General features: G+C 31.2%; 1 protein-coding gene across 1 annotated transcript; it reads left to right on the top strand.

The window, feature by feature from the left end:
- Positions 1-1,019: 1,019 nt before the first annotated feature.
- Positions 1,020-19,526, top strand: LOC143049591 (uncharacterized). The gene is made up of 17 exons (XM_076223192.1): positions 1,020-1,133; positions 4,404-4,482; positions 4,711-6,342; positions 7,885-7,977; positions 8,545-8,639; positions 9,238-9,429; positions 9,863-9,934; positions 11,456-11,570; positions 12,159-12,254; positions 12,686-12,749; positions 13,967-14,060; positions 15,358-15,404; positions 16,418-16,538; positions 17,344-17,447; positions 18,129-18,231; positions 18,719-18,869; positions 19,456-19,526. Exons 2-17 carry the CDS (start codon positions 4,404-4,406, stop codon positions 19,524-19,526), a joined length of 3,129 nt encoding a protein of 1,042 aa, XP_076079307.1. The 5' UTR covers positions 1,020-1,133.
- Positions 19,527-20,138: the final 612 nt, after the last annotated feature.

The following is a 20,138-nucleotide window of genomic DNA, read 5'->3' on the forward strand; positions in this document are numbered from 1 at the left end:
CTCAGTTGAATGGTGATAGTCTCATGTCTCTACGACTTCCGGTTCTTAAGTTTGGTATTGCATCATATATTTGATGATTAATTGTGACCTTGGTGAACTTTGAAATTGTCCCAATTCTTTTTCTATAATGTTGTCCTTACACTGTAGATCAATTATCATTTAACAGATTTGAGACATCTATTGCCGTTTTAGAGATAATGCAGTTCGAAGTTTTGCGAGCGGATGCATGTATTTCTGAATCAACAAGAGGTTACCACTTAAAATGTTTTACAAATTGAAGAGGTTAACATAGTTATATGTTTGACTAAATACCAAAAACATTCCATGAAAAAAACACCAAAAAATCAATTTGAAATTTTCAAGTTTTGCATTGACTTTGTAAGTTTCATAACTTCTATTTATACAGTTGATATTGCATCATTATTTGCACGTTGTCAAATGGGGTCATCTGATATATCAAATTGAAGGTCTTAATAAACTCTACTTAAAAATGAAAATTTTAAACCCCTTTTTCATTCCAGGGGGACGGGTTGGGTCAATTAGTGCAAACATTCAAATTTCTCAGATGGTAAGGTTTTCGCATATCAAATGAAAGAACATGAAGCGAACATTTCAAATTTCAAATTGACGTCTCCCAAAAATGGGCTGGATATGATCATTGAGTGCAAACAATAAATTTTCTTTTAAGATAGGGTTGTTCTATATTAAATGAAAGGTCATGATGTGTACATTTGCAATATCAAATCCCGACCTCCAAAAATCCAGGACCCGCCCATACAATTAATAGATAAAAAAAAATTGACGATTATAACAATACATAAAATACGAAGGAAAACAATTTCAAGGTAAAAAACAGGTAACTGACAACAATGCACTTATTTTACTTTGACTGTATAATACTACAGGAAGGTTTAGTATTACAGATTTGCAAAATTGTTTGTTTGTAAAGTTGTTTTAAACTATCCGTTGTACCCTTGTTACACTTGACAATATTGATTTTAAGTCTAGTCATTTTAAATGATACTAAGGGTTTATAACGTGCGTTATAATATATAAATGATATGTCATTGTTCATATCAATAATACCAAGAGGTTAAGTGTATATTTAATATTCGTAAAGAAAGTAGACTAAGGTAAGCAGATTAATATTGATATTTAACAGATAAAAAAAACCCGCTCGATGATTCGAAAACGTTCATATCAGAAAATGTCTGTTTTCATAACCTTTTTTTTAAAACTAAATCAAACATCAACCAAAAATAGACAATACTGCAGTCGACAAAACATTTTCTAATTACATTAGACATTTTTGTAAAAAAATATGGGCATTTTCTAAAGTACAAAATTACCATTTTTATCTTCAAATTAGGTAATAGAATTTAATTACATTTGCATAACATATGGGAAATTAACTCGTGTTAGTTAATACTATCAACATATGATTTTTTTCCTGAATTTTGTACACATCTTCATGTTCGTCCAGACCACTATGAACTCCTGATAGTTAATATTATATCTGTTAGGATAGTGTTCCTTACTTCTAAGCGGTCTAGCTGATTTAGATATTCAAGTATTAATTAGAAATGTAAAAATATCAGTTGGCTTACGAAGTGTAAAACACACATATCGCTACTGCGTTATGACACAGAGGATATCGTATTAGGAAAGGAATTCATGATGGGGATCATACGAATATAAATCTCTAAAATACAAAACACCGATTAATTAAAGATCCCCAGTGATACCATAACTAGAGGGGCTGTAAATGAGAACAGTCACATGTCAGAGGGATTTTAAGGTTGCGTTCTAAACCAAGGTCCGGCAATGCTTGTTTAAAGTTGAAACACTGTTGGTGAATGGTTTTGGTGTAAATGAAGGATACAATAGGAACAAACTGATAAATCTAGTGATAATTTGACCCTGACAATTATGAGCAGTTTGTATGTAAGGAGATTATCCCAAGCTCATGAAGTCACGAAATAATAATTAGCACGAGCATAACGTATCAATTGATATCAGTAAATGAATAACGAAAATAAGTATATATAAAACTTAAAAATCAAATATCAGAAATTTTTACTATGGAGATAAGTTTTTTTTTTTAAATTAAATTTATTTAAAAATATAAAAAATAAAGTTTCATAGTTAGTTTCGCATCTGTTGTTGAATAGATTTTTCTTAGCGGGCGAAATAAAACTGCACTAAAGGAAGGAAGGTTAAAAAGATTTGTTTAGAAATTTCTTCTAAGCAGGACGTTTTTTTCTCTTTCTATTGGAAATATTTCATTAAAACTATATTAAAAGTACGATTAAGTATCATTCAAGCAGGACATTTTTCCTTTGAAACATTAATCTTTGACCTGACGTACACCTTGATATGATAAATATGCAATCTTTATGCAAGGTAAATCAGGTCTTTGTCCTTTGTTTTAAATTTCTCAGATTGATAGTGAATTAGGTCATATTGTAGACCATCTGTTAAATTGTTTATTTTAAAATTGTTATACGATGATGGTATATCATATTTTGACTATTTTATTTATTGTGTCTTTTTACTTAACGCACCAATGTAATTATAACGGAATTTGATGAGACTGTCATTAAAGTGAAAGGGTTAGCGCTATAATACCAGGTTTAATCCACCATTTTCTACATTTGAAAATGCATGTACCAAGTCAGGAATATGACAGTTTTTGTCCAGTCGTTTTTGATGCGTTTTGTTATTTGATTTTGCCATGTGATTATGAACTTTCCGAATTGATTTTCCTCTTAGTTCAGTATTTTTGTGATTTTCCTTTTTGAATAAAATATTATGGTTCAATGATATTTCAGGCGGAGTAAATATACCTTATTCCATGCCGAGTGATATCTGTATGCTCCATTTACCATTAAATTTAAAATAATATTATTAGCAAATTTATTTTAAAAATTTGTCTTCTTATTTTTGTCTGATTTTGCTTAATAGTAAAATTAGACTAGCACAACATATATGTACAGAATTGAATTTTTACAGAAAGGACATTTGAATATCGGCGAGAGAAGAACAACAATTTGCTTCCACAATTTGCAGATGTAATATTGTTATGCTGATATAAGAGTATCTACATGTATATATACATTGTGGTGCTTTAATCAAATTTGATAAAACATAAAAAAAAAACCACTTATTTATTTTAGAGAACCAGGGATTCCAGAGTTTTTTTTATGAAATTTTTTTTTCTTCAAAATTTATGTGCTCCTTTAAATACAACTTAACTGAATTAATCTATACTGGTTAAATAGTTATCAAAAGTACCAGGATAATAATTTTGTACGCCAGACGCGCGTTTCGTCTACATAAGACTCATCAGTGACGCTTAGATCAAAATATTTATAAAGCCAAACAAGTGCAAAGTTGAAGAGCATTGAGGATCCAAAATTCCAAAAGGTTGTGCCAAATACGGCTAAGGTAATCTATGCCTGGGATAAGAAAGTCTTTAGTTTTACGAAAAATTCAAAGTTTTGTAAACAAGAAATTTATAAAATTGACCACATTATTGATATTAATGTCAACACCGAAGTGTTAACTACTGGGATATAGAACTTTAACTTAATGACATTATGATAGAACAATTACATATATGGTAAGATATTAACAGTTATATATATATCAATGAAACACAAAATGAAGCACGTACAAAGCACACCAGCAAAAATGAAACATATTATAAACAACACATTGAGATAAAATATTTTTGTAGTTCAAAGTATTTTCAAAGTCATAATAAAACATTTAGATGATAGCCTTTTGATAGAACAAAAAACATAATGACGGGATGTTTAAAAGTACAGAGCCACGTAATATGTACCAAAGAAACATGGAAAGTCACGCGTACAAAGCACACCAGAATATAAAGAAAGTTAATACAAACACATTGACGGGATGTACATGTTTAAGTACCGAGCCCCGTCAAAAGGGTATTACTGAAAACAAACCAAACTTTGAAAGTACCATTAATAATAGTAAAAAGACCCACGAAAATTATAACACGTTATTACGATGATTAACAACGACAGTACACAGTATCTATACACCTAGACCATCATGTATTAATTGTGAAGTTGATACGAAATATTCATCAACAAGTTCTTGGTACCTTCCGATGAACTTGTTTAGAAAAAGGGCGAAACGTTCTTTAACATACTCAGATCATCAACACTGGTGACGTTTTACAAAGTCTGAATAGAAGCTGCAAGCTATGGAATATCGAATAAGTTGGGAAATGTATATCAAAGAAGCATCTGCAAAATATAACTTTTGTTTGAGGTAATCATTTGTAAAAAAATAAAACAAAATTCATTATCAGAACGTGAAACATCATTTGTAATTGAACACGCTGACAAATTGAATTGTTTTTATTGCAGATGTATTTGCCGCAGAATATGTGTACAGTGCTTACATTATCTTGTACGTGTATGCTTGTGAATATAATTACAGTTACAGGTATATATCATAATTGATTATAAGGCAGCTTTCTTAAATTAAAATAACTTTAGATACATTACTGGAAAAGTAAAATGCAAATTGCAAATATAGTTACATATACAGCAGTTAAAGATATAGTTTGATATTTGTAAAATATTTTCTGCCACTTTCAAATCAGAAAAAAATAGCTAGCTATTATATATATGTAATATATATACATTTTCTTTTGTTCATATTTTTTTCCAGTTCTTCCCTCATCTGCTGCAACGACAACAACAATAACTACTGTCAATAATTTTACGATTAAACCAACAAATGCAGCTAATGAAACATTTTTTCATGCTGAAAAAACAACTGCAACAACCAACGAAACAGCTACATTACACATTACAACTTCTACCAATGACACAACAACGGCACCAACTCAGGAGACAACGACATCAGTTTTAACTACTTCTCCCGAAGAAACAACGATGACATCATTTGTTGAGACAACGACATCAGCTTTAACTACTTCCCATGAAGAAACAACTATTACACCAACTGTTGAGACAACGACACCAGCTTTAACTACTTCTCCCGAGGAAACAACGATGACATTAACTCTTGAGACAATGACATCAGCTTTAACTTCTTCTCCCGAAGAAACAACGATGACATCAACTGTTGAGTCAACGACACCAGCTTTAACTACTTCTCCTGAAGAAACAACGATGACATTAACTGTTGAGGCAACGACATCAGCTTTAACTACTTCTCCCGAGGAAACAAAGATGACATCAACTGTTGAGACAACGTCATCAACCTTAACTGTTTCTCCCGAAGAAACAACGATGACAACAGCTGTTGAGACAACGACATCAGCTATAACTACTGCTCCCGAAGAAACAACGATGACATCAACTGTTGAGACAACGACACCAGCTTTAACTACTTCTCCCGAAGAAACAACAATGACATCAACTGTTGAGACAACGACATCAGCTTTAACTACTTCTCCCGACGAAACAACGATGACATCAACTGTTGAGACAACTACACCAGCTTTAAGTACTTCTCCCAAAGAAACAACAATGACGTCAACTGTTGAGACAACATCATCAGCTTTAACTACTTCTCCCGAAGAAACAACGATGACATCAACTGTTGAGACAACGCCATCAGCTTTTACTACTTCTCCCGAAGAAACAACGATGAAATCAACTGTTAAGACAACATCATCAATCTTAACTGTTTCTCCCGAAGAAACAACAATGACATCAACTGTTGAGACAACGACATCAGCTTTAACTACTTCTCCCGAAGAAACAACAATGACTTCAACTGTTGAGACAACATCATCAGCTTTAACTACTTCTCCCGAAGAAACAACGATGACATCAACTGTTGAGACAACGCCATCAGCTTTTACTACTTCTCCCGAAGAAACAACGATGAAATCAACTGTTGAGACAACATCATCAACCTTAACTGTTTCTCCCGAAGAAACAACAATGACATCAACTGTTGAGACAACGACATCAGCTTTAACTACTTCTCCCGAAGAAACAACGATGGCATCAACTGTTGAGACAACGACATCAGCTTTAACTACTTCTCCCGAAGAAACAACAACGGCATCAACTGTTGAGACAACGACACCAGCTTTAACTACTTTTCCTGAGGAAACACCGATGGCATCAACTGTTGAGACAACGACATCATATTTAACTACTTTTCCCGAAGAAACAACGATGGCATCAACTGTTGAGACAACGACATCAGGTAATAGTACTTCTACCGATATAACGACAACATACAAACTCAGCACTGAAACTAAAAAACAACTAACAACGTCATCACCTCTGAATATCACAATGACTACACGAGTTGCAACTGGTAAGTAACTTTGTTACTCAATGATTTCTGACCATTACGAAAATAGTTTGAAACAAAACAATTTACATAACGGAACAATATTCTTTCATATATACATACATGACATATAGAGCAGTTGATGCTTAACCTGTCGACACATCTAGAGACTCTCCTTTTGGAGATTATGATACTCCCTCGATTATAATTATATACCTTATCTTCCGCATGAGTATATGATATTTGAATTTGGTCAATAACTGTTCCCTTTACAAAACGGCTTATGTTTAAATCCCTGTATTCTCTTTATTATCTCTATATTCATTAGTGTTTCCGTTTTTTCTTATTTTGTATGTTATTGTGGATATTTTTGTTATAATAGTAATCCGAGTTTTTTCTTTACATTATTTTAGCTGTATTAGATATTTTAAAAATAAACGTTTACATTTAATGTGTCCATTTTATTTTTCAAAAATAGTATATACTACATATCTTAAGTAAATAGTAATTTCGGTAACATACTTATTATACGTGATTAGAAATAAGGTCAAATTTGTTTTGTTTTGTACATCACAGATAATGGTCAAATGCCTGATAATTTTATAGATAGACGTTTAATGCTGTATTTGCATTTATGTAACCAATTTATTGTGAACTAAGATTTATTTAATGAATAAGGATATGGTTAATTAAACTCACTTACTCTACCTTCAAATTAAGAAAGTATACAATAGTGCAAATTCAAGAAACAATAGTTAAGCGTGAATGTGTGATGCGATATTTACAACATTTATGCACGTTTCGTCTATAAAATTTATCGACGGGTTGTAGGTATTCCTATAAACATCATTCTAAATTCCATTGAAATGATAAATAGATGACAAAAGATATGTTCTAATTTTATTATCATTAATACTCCGATCTTTTGTGAATTGCGACAAAACTAAAAGTAACCTTTGCATCGATGTTTACAAGCCATGAAGATAACAAAACAGGTAATTACTGGACATTGCTATTACTACCCATAAGATCACCTGAAATCATTTGTACAATAAACACACCTAATTCATATCAATATAAAGTACAGAGACATTATAAAATTAAAGAGATGTGGTAGTATTGTCAATGAAATAATATTCAACCAAACTTCTAATGATAGGCAACAGTACAACCTTCAACAATGGAAAAAAACCGTACCGTTTTTTCGGCTATAACATTTATAAAAGTATCCAACATAATATATGAGCAAGCAACAACCACTGAACCACAAACTTATAACTATACATATAGCGCATATGGTGAGGTTAACAAAGTGATGTAACATAACAACAAGAACAACCTAATAACATCAGTTTAAAAAGGCTTAACTCATCTGTTTGAAACAAATCCGAACAAAAAATAACATATCCTGAAAACACAGAACGGCGTTGTAGGGTTTAATACATTTCGTACAACAGATATAACACAAGAATATAGATCTGCGAGAACTTACAGTTACTTGCAGACAGTGCAATACCAATAACAACTAATAAAACATAATCATAATTCCAATATGGAACTTTGTAGCCTATTGTCCGGAAGAAACATATAACAATATTAGATGGTCACAGATAGAAGCAGGACAAAAAGACACACAAAAATGTCCGCCTGGATATACAGGTATTTCACGTAAAACACATATTCTAATACTATGAAAATAAAAACGATGACTGTAAGTCCTCACAACGGGTGGTTCCATGAATTGTAAATAACATTATTTATTAAACTGAGATGGGAATAATTTTATTTAAAGACCGAAATCAAATTAAACTTTTTAATGTTAATGTATTCTTTTCTACACCAAAATGGCATATAATGTATAAAGTATAAAGAATAAAGATAAAACCATCAAGCTGTTTGAGTTTTTTTTTCTACTTGACATACGCATATACATACATTTAGTGGTATTGCATTAGTATTAAACAAGCTAACCCTTCAGACAACAGACAAATACATTTCTTGTTTACGGTTGTAAAATATATATTAATAGTTATCAAAAGTACCAGGATTATAATTTAGTACGCCAGACGCGCGTTTCGTCTACATAAGACTCATCAGTGACGCTCATATCAAAATAATTTTACTTCATTCTTTACTAATTAGAAGACGTTTCATTGATCCAAAAACTTGATATTGATTGGCAAAGTTTGTTTTATGATTTATATTAATCCTTGTTCTTACTTGTAGGAAATGTCTTTCGAATATGCAACGACAACGGTAATTGGGAAGCTCCTGTATATATAGAATGTGTTAATATGGCACTTTATGAAACATCAGAAAAGGTTATTCTTGTACATTTTGAATATTGAATATTTTGAGCCCTATAACTCCAATGAATACTCTTCATCAAGTCGTTATTTTACATTTAATATATTCGTACATCTATTTATTCTGAATAAAGTTTGGAAGAGGCTTGCTCATTATGTTAAAGTAAACTTACAGAACTTTAAAATACAGATTATATATTCCCACTGATATGTCTACTTGTTTTGTTAAATCTACCTTTACATAAAATATATTTTCTGAATGCAACTTTTCACCGACTGTTTACTTGCAATAAGCAACTTGACGAATATTAAAATCAAAATAGACACTGCCAGTCTGCTGAAGCATTCGAGTCAGCCTCTAGACTATGGTATGTGATCAATTGTATTTTGTTGACGAATTTCGCCGTTATATTTATTTCTTTGAAGTATCTTATGCATGTATCCTAATGTATATAACAGAAACTTGAAGTAAAATAAAAAAACAACCCATTTTCACTTCAGTTTTATAACAATTAGAAACAGTCAAGTTGCAATCATCATCAATTGACACATTGACAAATTAACGATATCATGTTTAACAAATTATTGTTAACAATATTTCCTTATATTGTAGGTGAATGAACTTAGAAACACCACTAATCCTGAGGTGGTAGCAGAAGGTATATCTGACGTACTGAATACTATTAATAATCATACTGATGGAAACGAAAATCCAGTTACATCTGGAGATTTGAAACATACCACTACGATCCTGTCTGATATTATCGACATAGGGACATCGGTAAATGCAACTGTTGATTCAGAGGTATATAATATTTTTTCATGTTTTTCATAAGCAAAACGTATCATGCAAATATGATCTAAATAGGGTCATCTACGTGCATGTATAGTACATATTGTAACGGCATAATTTTTTATCTATAATTTAACAGTATCTTGACTAAAACGGACAACGTATGACACACACCAATGACAATATTTTTGTATGTATACTTTTCGTTTGATAGGGGTATATGTCTTATCATGATGATGTCGCATCAAAACAGCACTGAAAATGTGCATTAATCAAGTGAACGAATGGACGATAAAAGGTATGATGATCATGTAACCTTGTATTGTGGAATTGAAAATCTCATTCAGCAAATGAATATGACATAATACAAACAGTGTTATGTATCGTCCATATCTAACAACAAAATATTATAAATAAATTTGATAAAAATTAATTATGATTTCAGAAATTCGGAGATGTTCTAAATTCCGTGTTGGATACAAATAATAGCGATAGCTGGAATGAAATTAATTCAGAGGTAGAGTTTGTATAAGATTAACAATTTTATGTATGCATTTTACTTTACGCAGCCTTTATTTCAATTTCAATCATATACCTCATGAAAAGAATAATCAACTAAGTAGCTGGTCTCATAGAGGGATAAATCCTTCTTTGTAAAAATTCACTCTGACCCTAGCAACCAAATCTCTGAAACTGACATGAAAAGTGCTTGATATCTGGATTGATATTACATTTGTTACGCCTAATGACGTGTTTTTTCGACAAACAATCGGCATTCCCATGAGACCTAACTGTGTCTGTCTTCTTCCATACTTCTTTCTTCTGTATACATTTATGTTATCTTACTTAATTTATTTAAAATTTTGTAACTATGTTAAACGTATCTTTCCCATCTAATATGATATAAAAAAAAAGGCGCCAAGGATAAAAGAGGAACACTCAAACTCATATGTTTAAAATGAACGGGTATCGCCATGACTAAAAACGATATAACAGATACAACAGCTATAGATAAGTGTGTCTCATTTATTGACTCAAATCTAGAAATAGACAATGAGGGTCGGTAGAAAACAAAACTTTTGAACAGAAGAGACGAGATTGACTTCCCAATTGTGAACTCTCCATTTCTATGTAGCAATATTCCAGCAGAGCCCGCATACGGTGAAAATATTTCCTAAATGGTACGATCAGGGTTCCATTTGTCCCTTTGGTATCTTTCATCTCACTTTTACATTCCTTTGAAAAATATTGCTTTCTGTATATATGAAAACTTTTTACATTAATTTTTTACTTAAACATTTTGAAAGGATACCTTTATCATAATTTGAAAGAAAAAGTGTCAAATTTTTCATATTGATTAAATTGTGTAGTTTATAATATGTCGATTTGAAATGTCAATCGTGTATCCTATTATACTCGTTTCTTACTCACACGTCCATGTACCTCACGTGAGGCTTCTTGTGCTTTTCATGTGCTTGTACGTTGCGCATATTGTGTTTATTAATAATAAAATGCAAATTCGTAAACGTTTCAATGGATGTAGCAGATTACGTCACTGGCTTTGTGACGTTACCAAATGTTGACCGCATTTCAAGCCGATAAAGCCAATGGTCAATCACTCGTTCCAATGGACCATCCAGAAAATAATCTCTGGAATAACCAAGAGAGAACTGTCTGTGTTGTCCCCTATGGCAAAACGTTTTCGTTCGGTACTTGTATTACAAATGTAGTTAAATTGTGTGACGAGGTTCTCTTATGGAACAAAATGGCCTAAAATAACAACTTTATCATAAAACACCAATTTGATTCTTAAATGGTATATTTAAAAAGCCTTAATGCTAAATAAATCAGTTTTTTTCCTCAAAGTACATACTATTCGCAAAAGTAGGCCCATTTTGGACATTTTTATAACCTAAAAGCTTTAGGAAAACCTTTGCCGCCACCGACGTCCTAACATGTTTTGTAACCAAAAGATTCCAATTTTGATATAAAATTTATCCATATGTCCTTTAAAATGGTAAATCACACATTTTTACAGGAACAATCCGACAAAGGTGCATCAAAAATTATGGGAATAGTAGACGATCTTGGTAGTCTCGTTCAAAAGAATTTACTACATAATGAAACCGTAATCATTAACAAAACAAACTTAGGTAAGCTTATTTTCTAGTATACTGTCCGAACTACATGAATAAACGCATTGATACATCTTACTATATACATGTACATGTAAATTATATCTATGAAACACACCATAAACTGATAAAAAGTAAATAATTATGTTTGCGTAAACATATAAGTAACATGTTTGATTTTTATGAAAACCTTAACTCGATATCATTAAATGGATCATAAAAAGATGAAAATAACACTGTATAATTGTATTTGTCTGAAGTTTTTCTCTTGACTTAGCTTTATCAGTCAAACGCCGAATACTACATGTACTAGGAAAGATACACATTTCAACGTCAATATTTCATGTTTCCAAACTAGAACGCTCAATTATAAGGTATCGATGTGAGGACTTTATAATCATGAAGCTGTTCTGATTAATTTACAATATGATATTGAGGTGATGGTTATTTAGGAAGTTATACATTGAAAAGGAGTGCAGTCTTCATTATCCAAATGTTTATATTCTGGGTATTTTAAACTTTTAAAAGATGGTTTATTTTATATAACATGAAATCAATTAACTATTATATTCATGCACGTAATGAAGAGAATTTTTCTTGTTTCAGTTATAGAGGTTTCAACAATGAAGAAGAACCTTACTTTCCCGCCAGATTCAAATTCGATGTCAAAATTGATTCTTGCAGCCCAACCAACTCTACAAGGTATATTTAATTTACCGGAATGTTTTTAATATGCCCTTGTGTTAATGTATAAAATGTATACCAAAAAAATCATTTTAAAAAGTACAATAACACATCTATTGACTGCAAAGTAATTTTACAAGACAAAAACACATATTTCTTAAAAATTGTGACCGGGACAAACTCATATGTTATGTTTTTCAAGCACAACTATGTATAGACAAATTGTCAATCTAAATGAAAAACCATTGTTCTATGTCTTTAGAAATATATATAGTGCTCTATACAACGTGCAGATACCAGGGCTTTCTTATAGTCACTTTGCTACTTACAATAACTATCCACAATGTCCGAAAGGTTAAAGTCTTAACATTGAAATATAGATGAATTGTTCGTCAGTTTATCATAAGTTTGAAGATTGTACACTTATATTATAATCAATATTCTTTCAGATACATTTTACACAGCGGCCCTCTACAGGACATTGTCGGGTATACTTCCAACAACGCCAAATAGGTATGGAATTTTTCTCTAAACCTTTACTTTAAATTGGTAATATAAAGCCATTGATTTTACTTTATAAAACGTATTTCGTGATCGTTAATTGACAATATCATCCTCATATTGAACTAAATATTTGATCACTTTCTTCTATTAAAGGAACCAAATTCAATGGTTGTCGTTTGTTTTTTCTTTTGTTTTACCTTTTTTTTTCTCGGGGCATTTATAGGTGACTATAGGGTATAGGTTTTACCCATTGTTGATGGTGACTGACCTATAGTTGATACATTTCGTGTCATTGTTGTCAGTTATTGGGTGTTGTCTCATTGGCAATTATACCATATCGTCTTATTTTGAAGAGTATATTTATGCTGTCACTAATTGTTTATATGTGTTCTGCAACTAATCTCTCTTAAAACAAAGCAAAGAAATCGTTAGACTTAACCGTATGTTTTTGAAAAAAACGGAGATAGTGTAAATATTTAAAAGTCATGTACAGTAACTATACTAAACATATTTGTATATTTTGGATAGGGAGAACATTACAAATAAAGGCAAAAGTACAACACAGATCGTATTTGTCTGATGAATACAATTTCTCGTGTAGATCGTTTAATGGTCAGTAAATGGAAACACAATATCGTTCGATTTTATTTTGAATACCTGTTTTCATAGATAATTGGCATTTTCAAATTGCAATCTTTGACGCATTGAAATGCAAATACTACCGTACCACCTTAACGTTGTATACAGTAATTTGTAGATATGTGATTGTCTTCCGTTGTTTTTCCATGGCATTGCCAGTACTTATTGAAAAGTATATGATGGATTATTGGTATTGGAAAATCTTATAATGCTTACTGAGCGATAGAGATCTTCTCCTTATAAAAATATAGGTTTCGTTGTTGTTTTTTTTTTGCATTTCAGAGTGTTGTTTGGGGTCCTTTGTTAGTCTTTAAGTCTTTTTGCTTGACGTAATGTTAGTTGTGTTATATAGATTAAGGGTTTTATATTGTTTTGATCGTGTTTTCTTAATTATATGAACAAATCGTTGATTTAAAAAAAAACATTACCTTTTAAAGCATGTTGAGTTAGTGACTGTAAGTTTCTATACATACACATTGCCATATTTTCCGCGCAATTTTAATATCCCAAGAACAGAATATGTCTATTTCAAAAACAATCAAATACATTTCTTATCTTAAGTTATGAAAGCAAATATTTTCTTTTAGATCGGTTGGTTCTGACGTGATTTCGGTATCATTTGGCCAAGCTATTGCCAATTTAACAGAAAATATAACAATCCGATTTGAGCAAAATAAAAAGGTAAAATGTAAGCTGACTCATGTTTTGTATCATTGTATATTACAAAAGAACAATAATTTGCACGTTAGTAGAATGAAGTGATATTAAATAATTATTAAAAACAAATTGTACATATTCATAGTGATTTGAAAGGAAGTAAGAAGTATTTGATAACATGATTTCGATTTGTAATAATTAAACCCGTTTCCCTTAATACCTTCATACTGTACAACCGAGGCCTATCTTCTAGGAAAACTTATCCTTTAAACGGTATGCAAAACATTTACACAAAAAGACATTTAAACATTAGTCACAATTGTTTAATGTCAACTTTTCCTTATGAAACTGCAAATTTCGTGTTCGATGAGATACACATATCAGATAATATGCTTTCGGAATACATAGTTATCATGCCTATTCCACAAGCACTTGTCACTGACCGAAAGATACCCTCTACCATTAAAGTCCAAAAACAGCATAAAGAACCATAATACGGTTCAATTGAAACAGACTTTATTAACGTTCATGTGTTTAATTGGAAAGCGTACATGTGATATAAATGTGCAAAAGCATTTTATGTATGAAATATTTTACATAGGAGGAAGTGATAACCCTGTCGACGTACCCGATCTCTTTCTGTTTAAAGCTATTGCCAGTTGTGAAGTTCTAGTTTTTATGCTTGATTTGTATCTTCTAAATATATTTATGATATTTGAACATCGATAAACTACTCTTGTCTATTATTCATATATATATATATATATAAAAAACAAGTCTAAAAGGGTACAACATCACCAAAAACACAATAAAACGAATAATATGTTAGATATTTCAGATAACAGATATCCTTCCTCAGTAATTACACGATGACAAATGAATCATGTCATTTCAAATTAAGACAATTTGAGCGAACGCTGGAACAATTTTAAAATTTCCAAACACGGTGCAAAGACTTCAAAGATATGCCAAAATAAAAAGAGTTATTTACGATGTGAACTGGCACAACTCTCAATTCCCAAAGGTGGTGACAGTTGAGATGTTTAAAACTGCGTGGAAATACAGTACCAATAAACAGTCCTGACCGATCTAAGCTGGTATGATATTTAAAATATGACAACGGTAGAGCAATTGCAACAGAGACTGCGTATTTAAACATCCCAAAAATTGCTATACAATGAATATGTTTTAAGAATTCAGATAAGATGGGGATGTATCGTTGCACGCATCAAGAAATAAAAAAAGATAACAAAAATGCCAAATGTGCCAGTTTTAAATATGAATTAATTGCTGTTGACATTATTGCTATCCTGAACTACAGGTACAATACACAGATCCAAAGATATCTTGTGGATATTGGAACTTCAGGTAAATGTTTTAATCATAGTCTTATCATAGCGGGAGTAAAACACTGCAATGCCGTTGTCATTTTGTAATTAATTCACTATGAGATTGCTATTGTTTTTTTTTATCTCAATAATTCTTCTTGTCTTCAGTTGTTGGCATGACACGGGTTATGTTCTTCTCATATATGTTATGATGGTATGATATTTAACCCCTAACGGGAAGGATTGTGCCTGATGTTTATATGGTGAAATCATAATCTTTCAGTCAGTTTAATTGAAGTCTGGAGCTGGCATGTCAGTTAACTGCTAGTAGTCTGTTGTTATTTATGTATTGTTGTCATTTTGTTTATTTTCTTTGGTTACATCTTCTGATATCAGACTCGGACTTCTCTTGAACTGAATTTTAATGTGCGTCTTGTTATGCGTTTACTTTTCTACATTGGCTAGAGGTATAGGGGAGGGTTGAGATTTCACAAACATATTTAACCCCGCCGCATTTTTGCGCCTGTCCCAAGTCAGGAGCCTCTGGTCTTTGTTAGTCTTGTATTATTTTAGTTTTAGTTTCTTGTGTACAATTTCGAAATTAGTATGGTGTTCATTATCACTGAACTAGTATATATTTGTTTAGGGGCCAGCTGAAGGACGCCTCCGGGTGCGGGAATTTCTCGCTACATTGAAGACCTGTTGGTGACCTTCTGCTGTTGTTTATTTCTATGGTCGGGTTGTGTCTCTTTGGTGCATTCCCAATTTCCATTCTCAATTTTATTCTAAATTAAAAAAAACAAAATTAATTTTTGTTTGATGAGGAACATTATCTTGTTATACTATGGCGTTTTCGATCTTCAAATGACCCGGATAGTCATAAATCTGTTAAAATATTTGATTTTAATCGAACTATATTTTCATTGCGGGATCTTTGTGAAAATTAGAAATAAATTATAGAGTACATTGTGTTGTTTTCAACCATTTCCTAATATTGTTTAACAATAGTGTGAACTGTAGTTATGTCTCGATTTATATGTAGCTATTTTTCAGTTCTAGAAGTTGGGCTAGTAGCGGGTGTTATCTAAAAAGGACTGAATCTAAAGTTTCTACATGCACATGTAATCATTTAACAAATTTTGCCATACTGATGAGTCCTAGCGATTTTGAAATTGTAAGTTTGAATTAGTTTACATATGTATAAACAAACTGTTGTGTGTTTATGACAAAAGCTTGTTGACGACTATGAATTTCACATAATATTGAAATAATAAAAACCTACCAATTTCCTGCGTTTAAAGCGTTTGTTTCTACTTTCATTAGGAACGCTAAAAGATATATTTATTAGATGTATTTGACATTTCTTTTACGGAAACCAGAATAAAGGAAACTTTTGATCTTCAACTACGGTATCTGATATACGAATTTTGCGTAATCAATTATCAATCGGGTATCGTTGATAACTAAGATAAGTTCAGAAGCTGAGTGTTGCTTTAAAAATTATAATATACCCGTGTCATTGTTAAGATATAAATATATCTTTGCTTATGATATTTAAGATTTAGCCTTAATTGTTTATTTAGCGGAAAATGGCTTACTGTTCTAAGCAATGTTTGATATATTATTTTATTCTCAAATGATTGGATGAAACTTCAAGAAAAATTAGATATTGTCATTCAATAAATAAGAAACATGTTATTCGGATGTATTCTGGATGTAAGATGTTAAAAAGATAGAATAATACACGTGTATTGTATCAAGATACACAACAGAAAGGAATTGTTATGCAGTTAAATGCGTGCACAAAACAAAGTTGTGTTTACGATAAAAAAAATGAATATTAACAAACTAGAGAGCAATGCAACACTCTTTCAGAAACCTAATACTATGGCCTTCTGATGTTGTCTGCTCTTTGTTCGTGTTGTTGTATTATTGACATAGTCCCAATTTCCATTCTCAATGTTATATATCTATTTCAGACAGACTTACACCAGAGAGCCTTAGAAATTATCACGTTTGTTGGTTGTGGACTATCAATATTAGGATGTACTCTTACCCTTATTACTTACTTTGTATTCTGGAGGTTAGATGTTAAAAAGACAGAATAATACATGTGTATTGTATCAAATACACAATAGAAAAAAATTGTTATGCAGATAAATGTGTGCACAAATTAAAAAAAAGTATTTTTACGAAAAAAAGGGATATTAACTAATTAGAGAGCAATGTAACACCTTTTTAGAAACCTTACAAGTTTAGCAAAAAGTCTTAACAAAATAGGGATCCTTGTTATACTACAATTTAAGACTGTTAATTTGTTATATACTTCTTATACTATAATTAAACCATATGATATCCTTTCAAATAGAAATAACACTATGAAATTGGTGGGTCCGAATCCTGGATTAATCTGCATTATGAGTGCTCAAATAATTTGATTTCGGAGTATGATATGACCATACTTATCTTTCAAATCTGATTTTTCACTCCGTAAGGTAATTATAGGAAACTCGTTTCATACGACTTAAACCTAACAATTGATTTGCATGCAAAACAAGAATACGTTAATATATGGTTAAATTGCTTTATAAGCATATGCCAGGGATTCGTTGTTTTGACCTATTTTATCTGTTATATAGTAGTCGATGAAATGATGCAGACATTTAATTGTTTGAAAGAATTTAATGTTCCGTCTAAATATAATGCTTTGATATAAATATAACTTTACAGATGTGGTAGTTGAATAATGTACCTACTATTTTAGGTATGTAAAAAATGAATGGACGGTCATTTTATCGAATATGTGCGTTGTATTGATCATTGGATATTCCGTTTTCTTAAGTTCTACTAACGTCACAGACAATGAGGTGAGTATTATACCAGTTGGAATATTCAAAAGGATCATATGTAGTTCCTAAATAAAGGCAAAAGTATTATACCATTGTTTGAATTCGATAGAGAGAAAACAAATCCGGTCTACCAGATTAAACCAATGACACACATCTCCACTATTAGAGGATAATAGGAACACTGCAAAAACAACAACAACAAAAACGCCAACATACATGGACACATGATGTTTGTTAACAGCTATATTCCTAACTTGAACGGCTCGACAAAATATGATACCCTACAATAGACAAGCATAATGTTAAACATTTAAAGACGTTTACAAAGAGCAAGTAAAACATAGATTTCAGAATTCCCTTATTGATGCTACCTTCAATTTTAAGTTAACTCGATTTTTACTATGAACTGAAAAATAGAACGGCAAAATAAATGTAACTAAACTTTTATGTAAACGTTCACATATATATTGTTATCTGTCAGTACTGTCTTACATATCTGTTTCAGATTGCTTGTATTATAGTAACAGCTGTTCTACATTACGTGTTTTTGGTTGTATTTTTCCTCATGTTATGTGAAGGAATATCAGTAGCTAGATCTGTCACAGTTGTTTTCAAGAGAAAATCTGAAGTACGCTTTTATTTACCATTTGCATGGGGTAAGATATTTCTGCGTATTTGAAATAAAAAAAATCATCTTACTAGTACAGAATTTATTTAAAGAGAGTGATTATAGTAAAATGACACTATGTTCGGTTTGTAAGTTTACTTAATTTAAAAAAATAAAGAAGCCGAAACTATTACTTATAATATAAGCAACTAGTTAAAATGAATTTAAAAAAAGACTGAATACTGAACAGGAAATCTTTCTAAATAAGCCAAAGTTAGACCGAGAAAAGAAATGCAAGAATTGAAAGGATAGATGAACTTCATATGTGCAGCTTTTTGAAGGTTGATTCATTAACATTGAACGTTAGCAATTAGAAAGCTAAACCCCCTTTTTTGTCGTAAAGCTGCAGCGACACCATAGTCAATTTGTAGATGTGAGTCCATATATGAATTTTGATTAATTGTATATTTGATATATTTAAAGTGTGATAGAATCAATGTTGTCCCAACTTTAAAACAATATAGGTTTGATTCAAACTATTTCTATCCATGTAAGAAAAGTATTGATTTAAAAAAATATATATCATATGCATACAAATGATACAGTAGGCAGTAACAAAACATATTTTTCTTCAGGTGTTCCGTTGGTGATTGTAGGAATAACTCTTGGAGTAACGCGCCTTAAAGGCTATCATTCGGAAAAATAGTATGTATAAATTAGTATGAATAAGAATAGAAAATGAAAAGTGTTTTATACTTTATCTACTTAAAAGCCTATGTTTCACCAACTTTAACTTCAAACAATAAAGAAAGTTTTGTTATTCAATGTTTTGAATGTTTTCTATGTTTTTTTAGTTAACCAGTATTTCGAGTTTTTATGTTTGGATTAAACGTTGATCACATGAATCAGCAATACAATTAAAACTTGCATTTCAGGTCAAAGTGTTTGACCTGATTAAAATTGAATTGTCAATTTAAGATTAACTGAAAGCTACATATTTACAATGGTCAAATTCTGAACAAAACTAAATTCTGCTATCTTAATGTAATTTTCAGTAATTTGTAATCCCTAATGCATTGCATTCATTCCATGGATCAGCCATAGTTTGATTTTTCGATTTTTCACTTTTGTCGTGTTGATAATTGGCTTTTGGTGTATATATACTTATATTTAGGCATCAGGAATAAATCAAACGTCAGTGTTTCTCAAAATAATTTTCTATTTCAAGGACATGGGTACAGTTCAATATGATTAAAAAGAATACTATTGTCAACATTAACGCTTTCCCACCAGATGTAACACGTTTGATTATGAAATG

The sequence above is a fragment of the Mytilus galloprovincialis genome, chromosome 10 (assembly GCF_965363235.1).
Source record: "Mytilus galloprovincialis chromosome 10, xbMytGall1.hap1.1, whole genome shotgun sequence".
Lineage (NCBI taxonomy): Eukaryota > Metazoa > Mollusca > Bivalvia > Mytilida > Mytilidae > Mytilus > Mytilus galloprovincialis.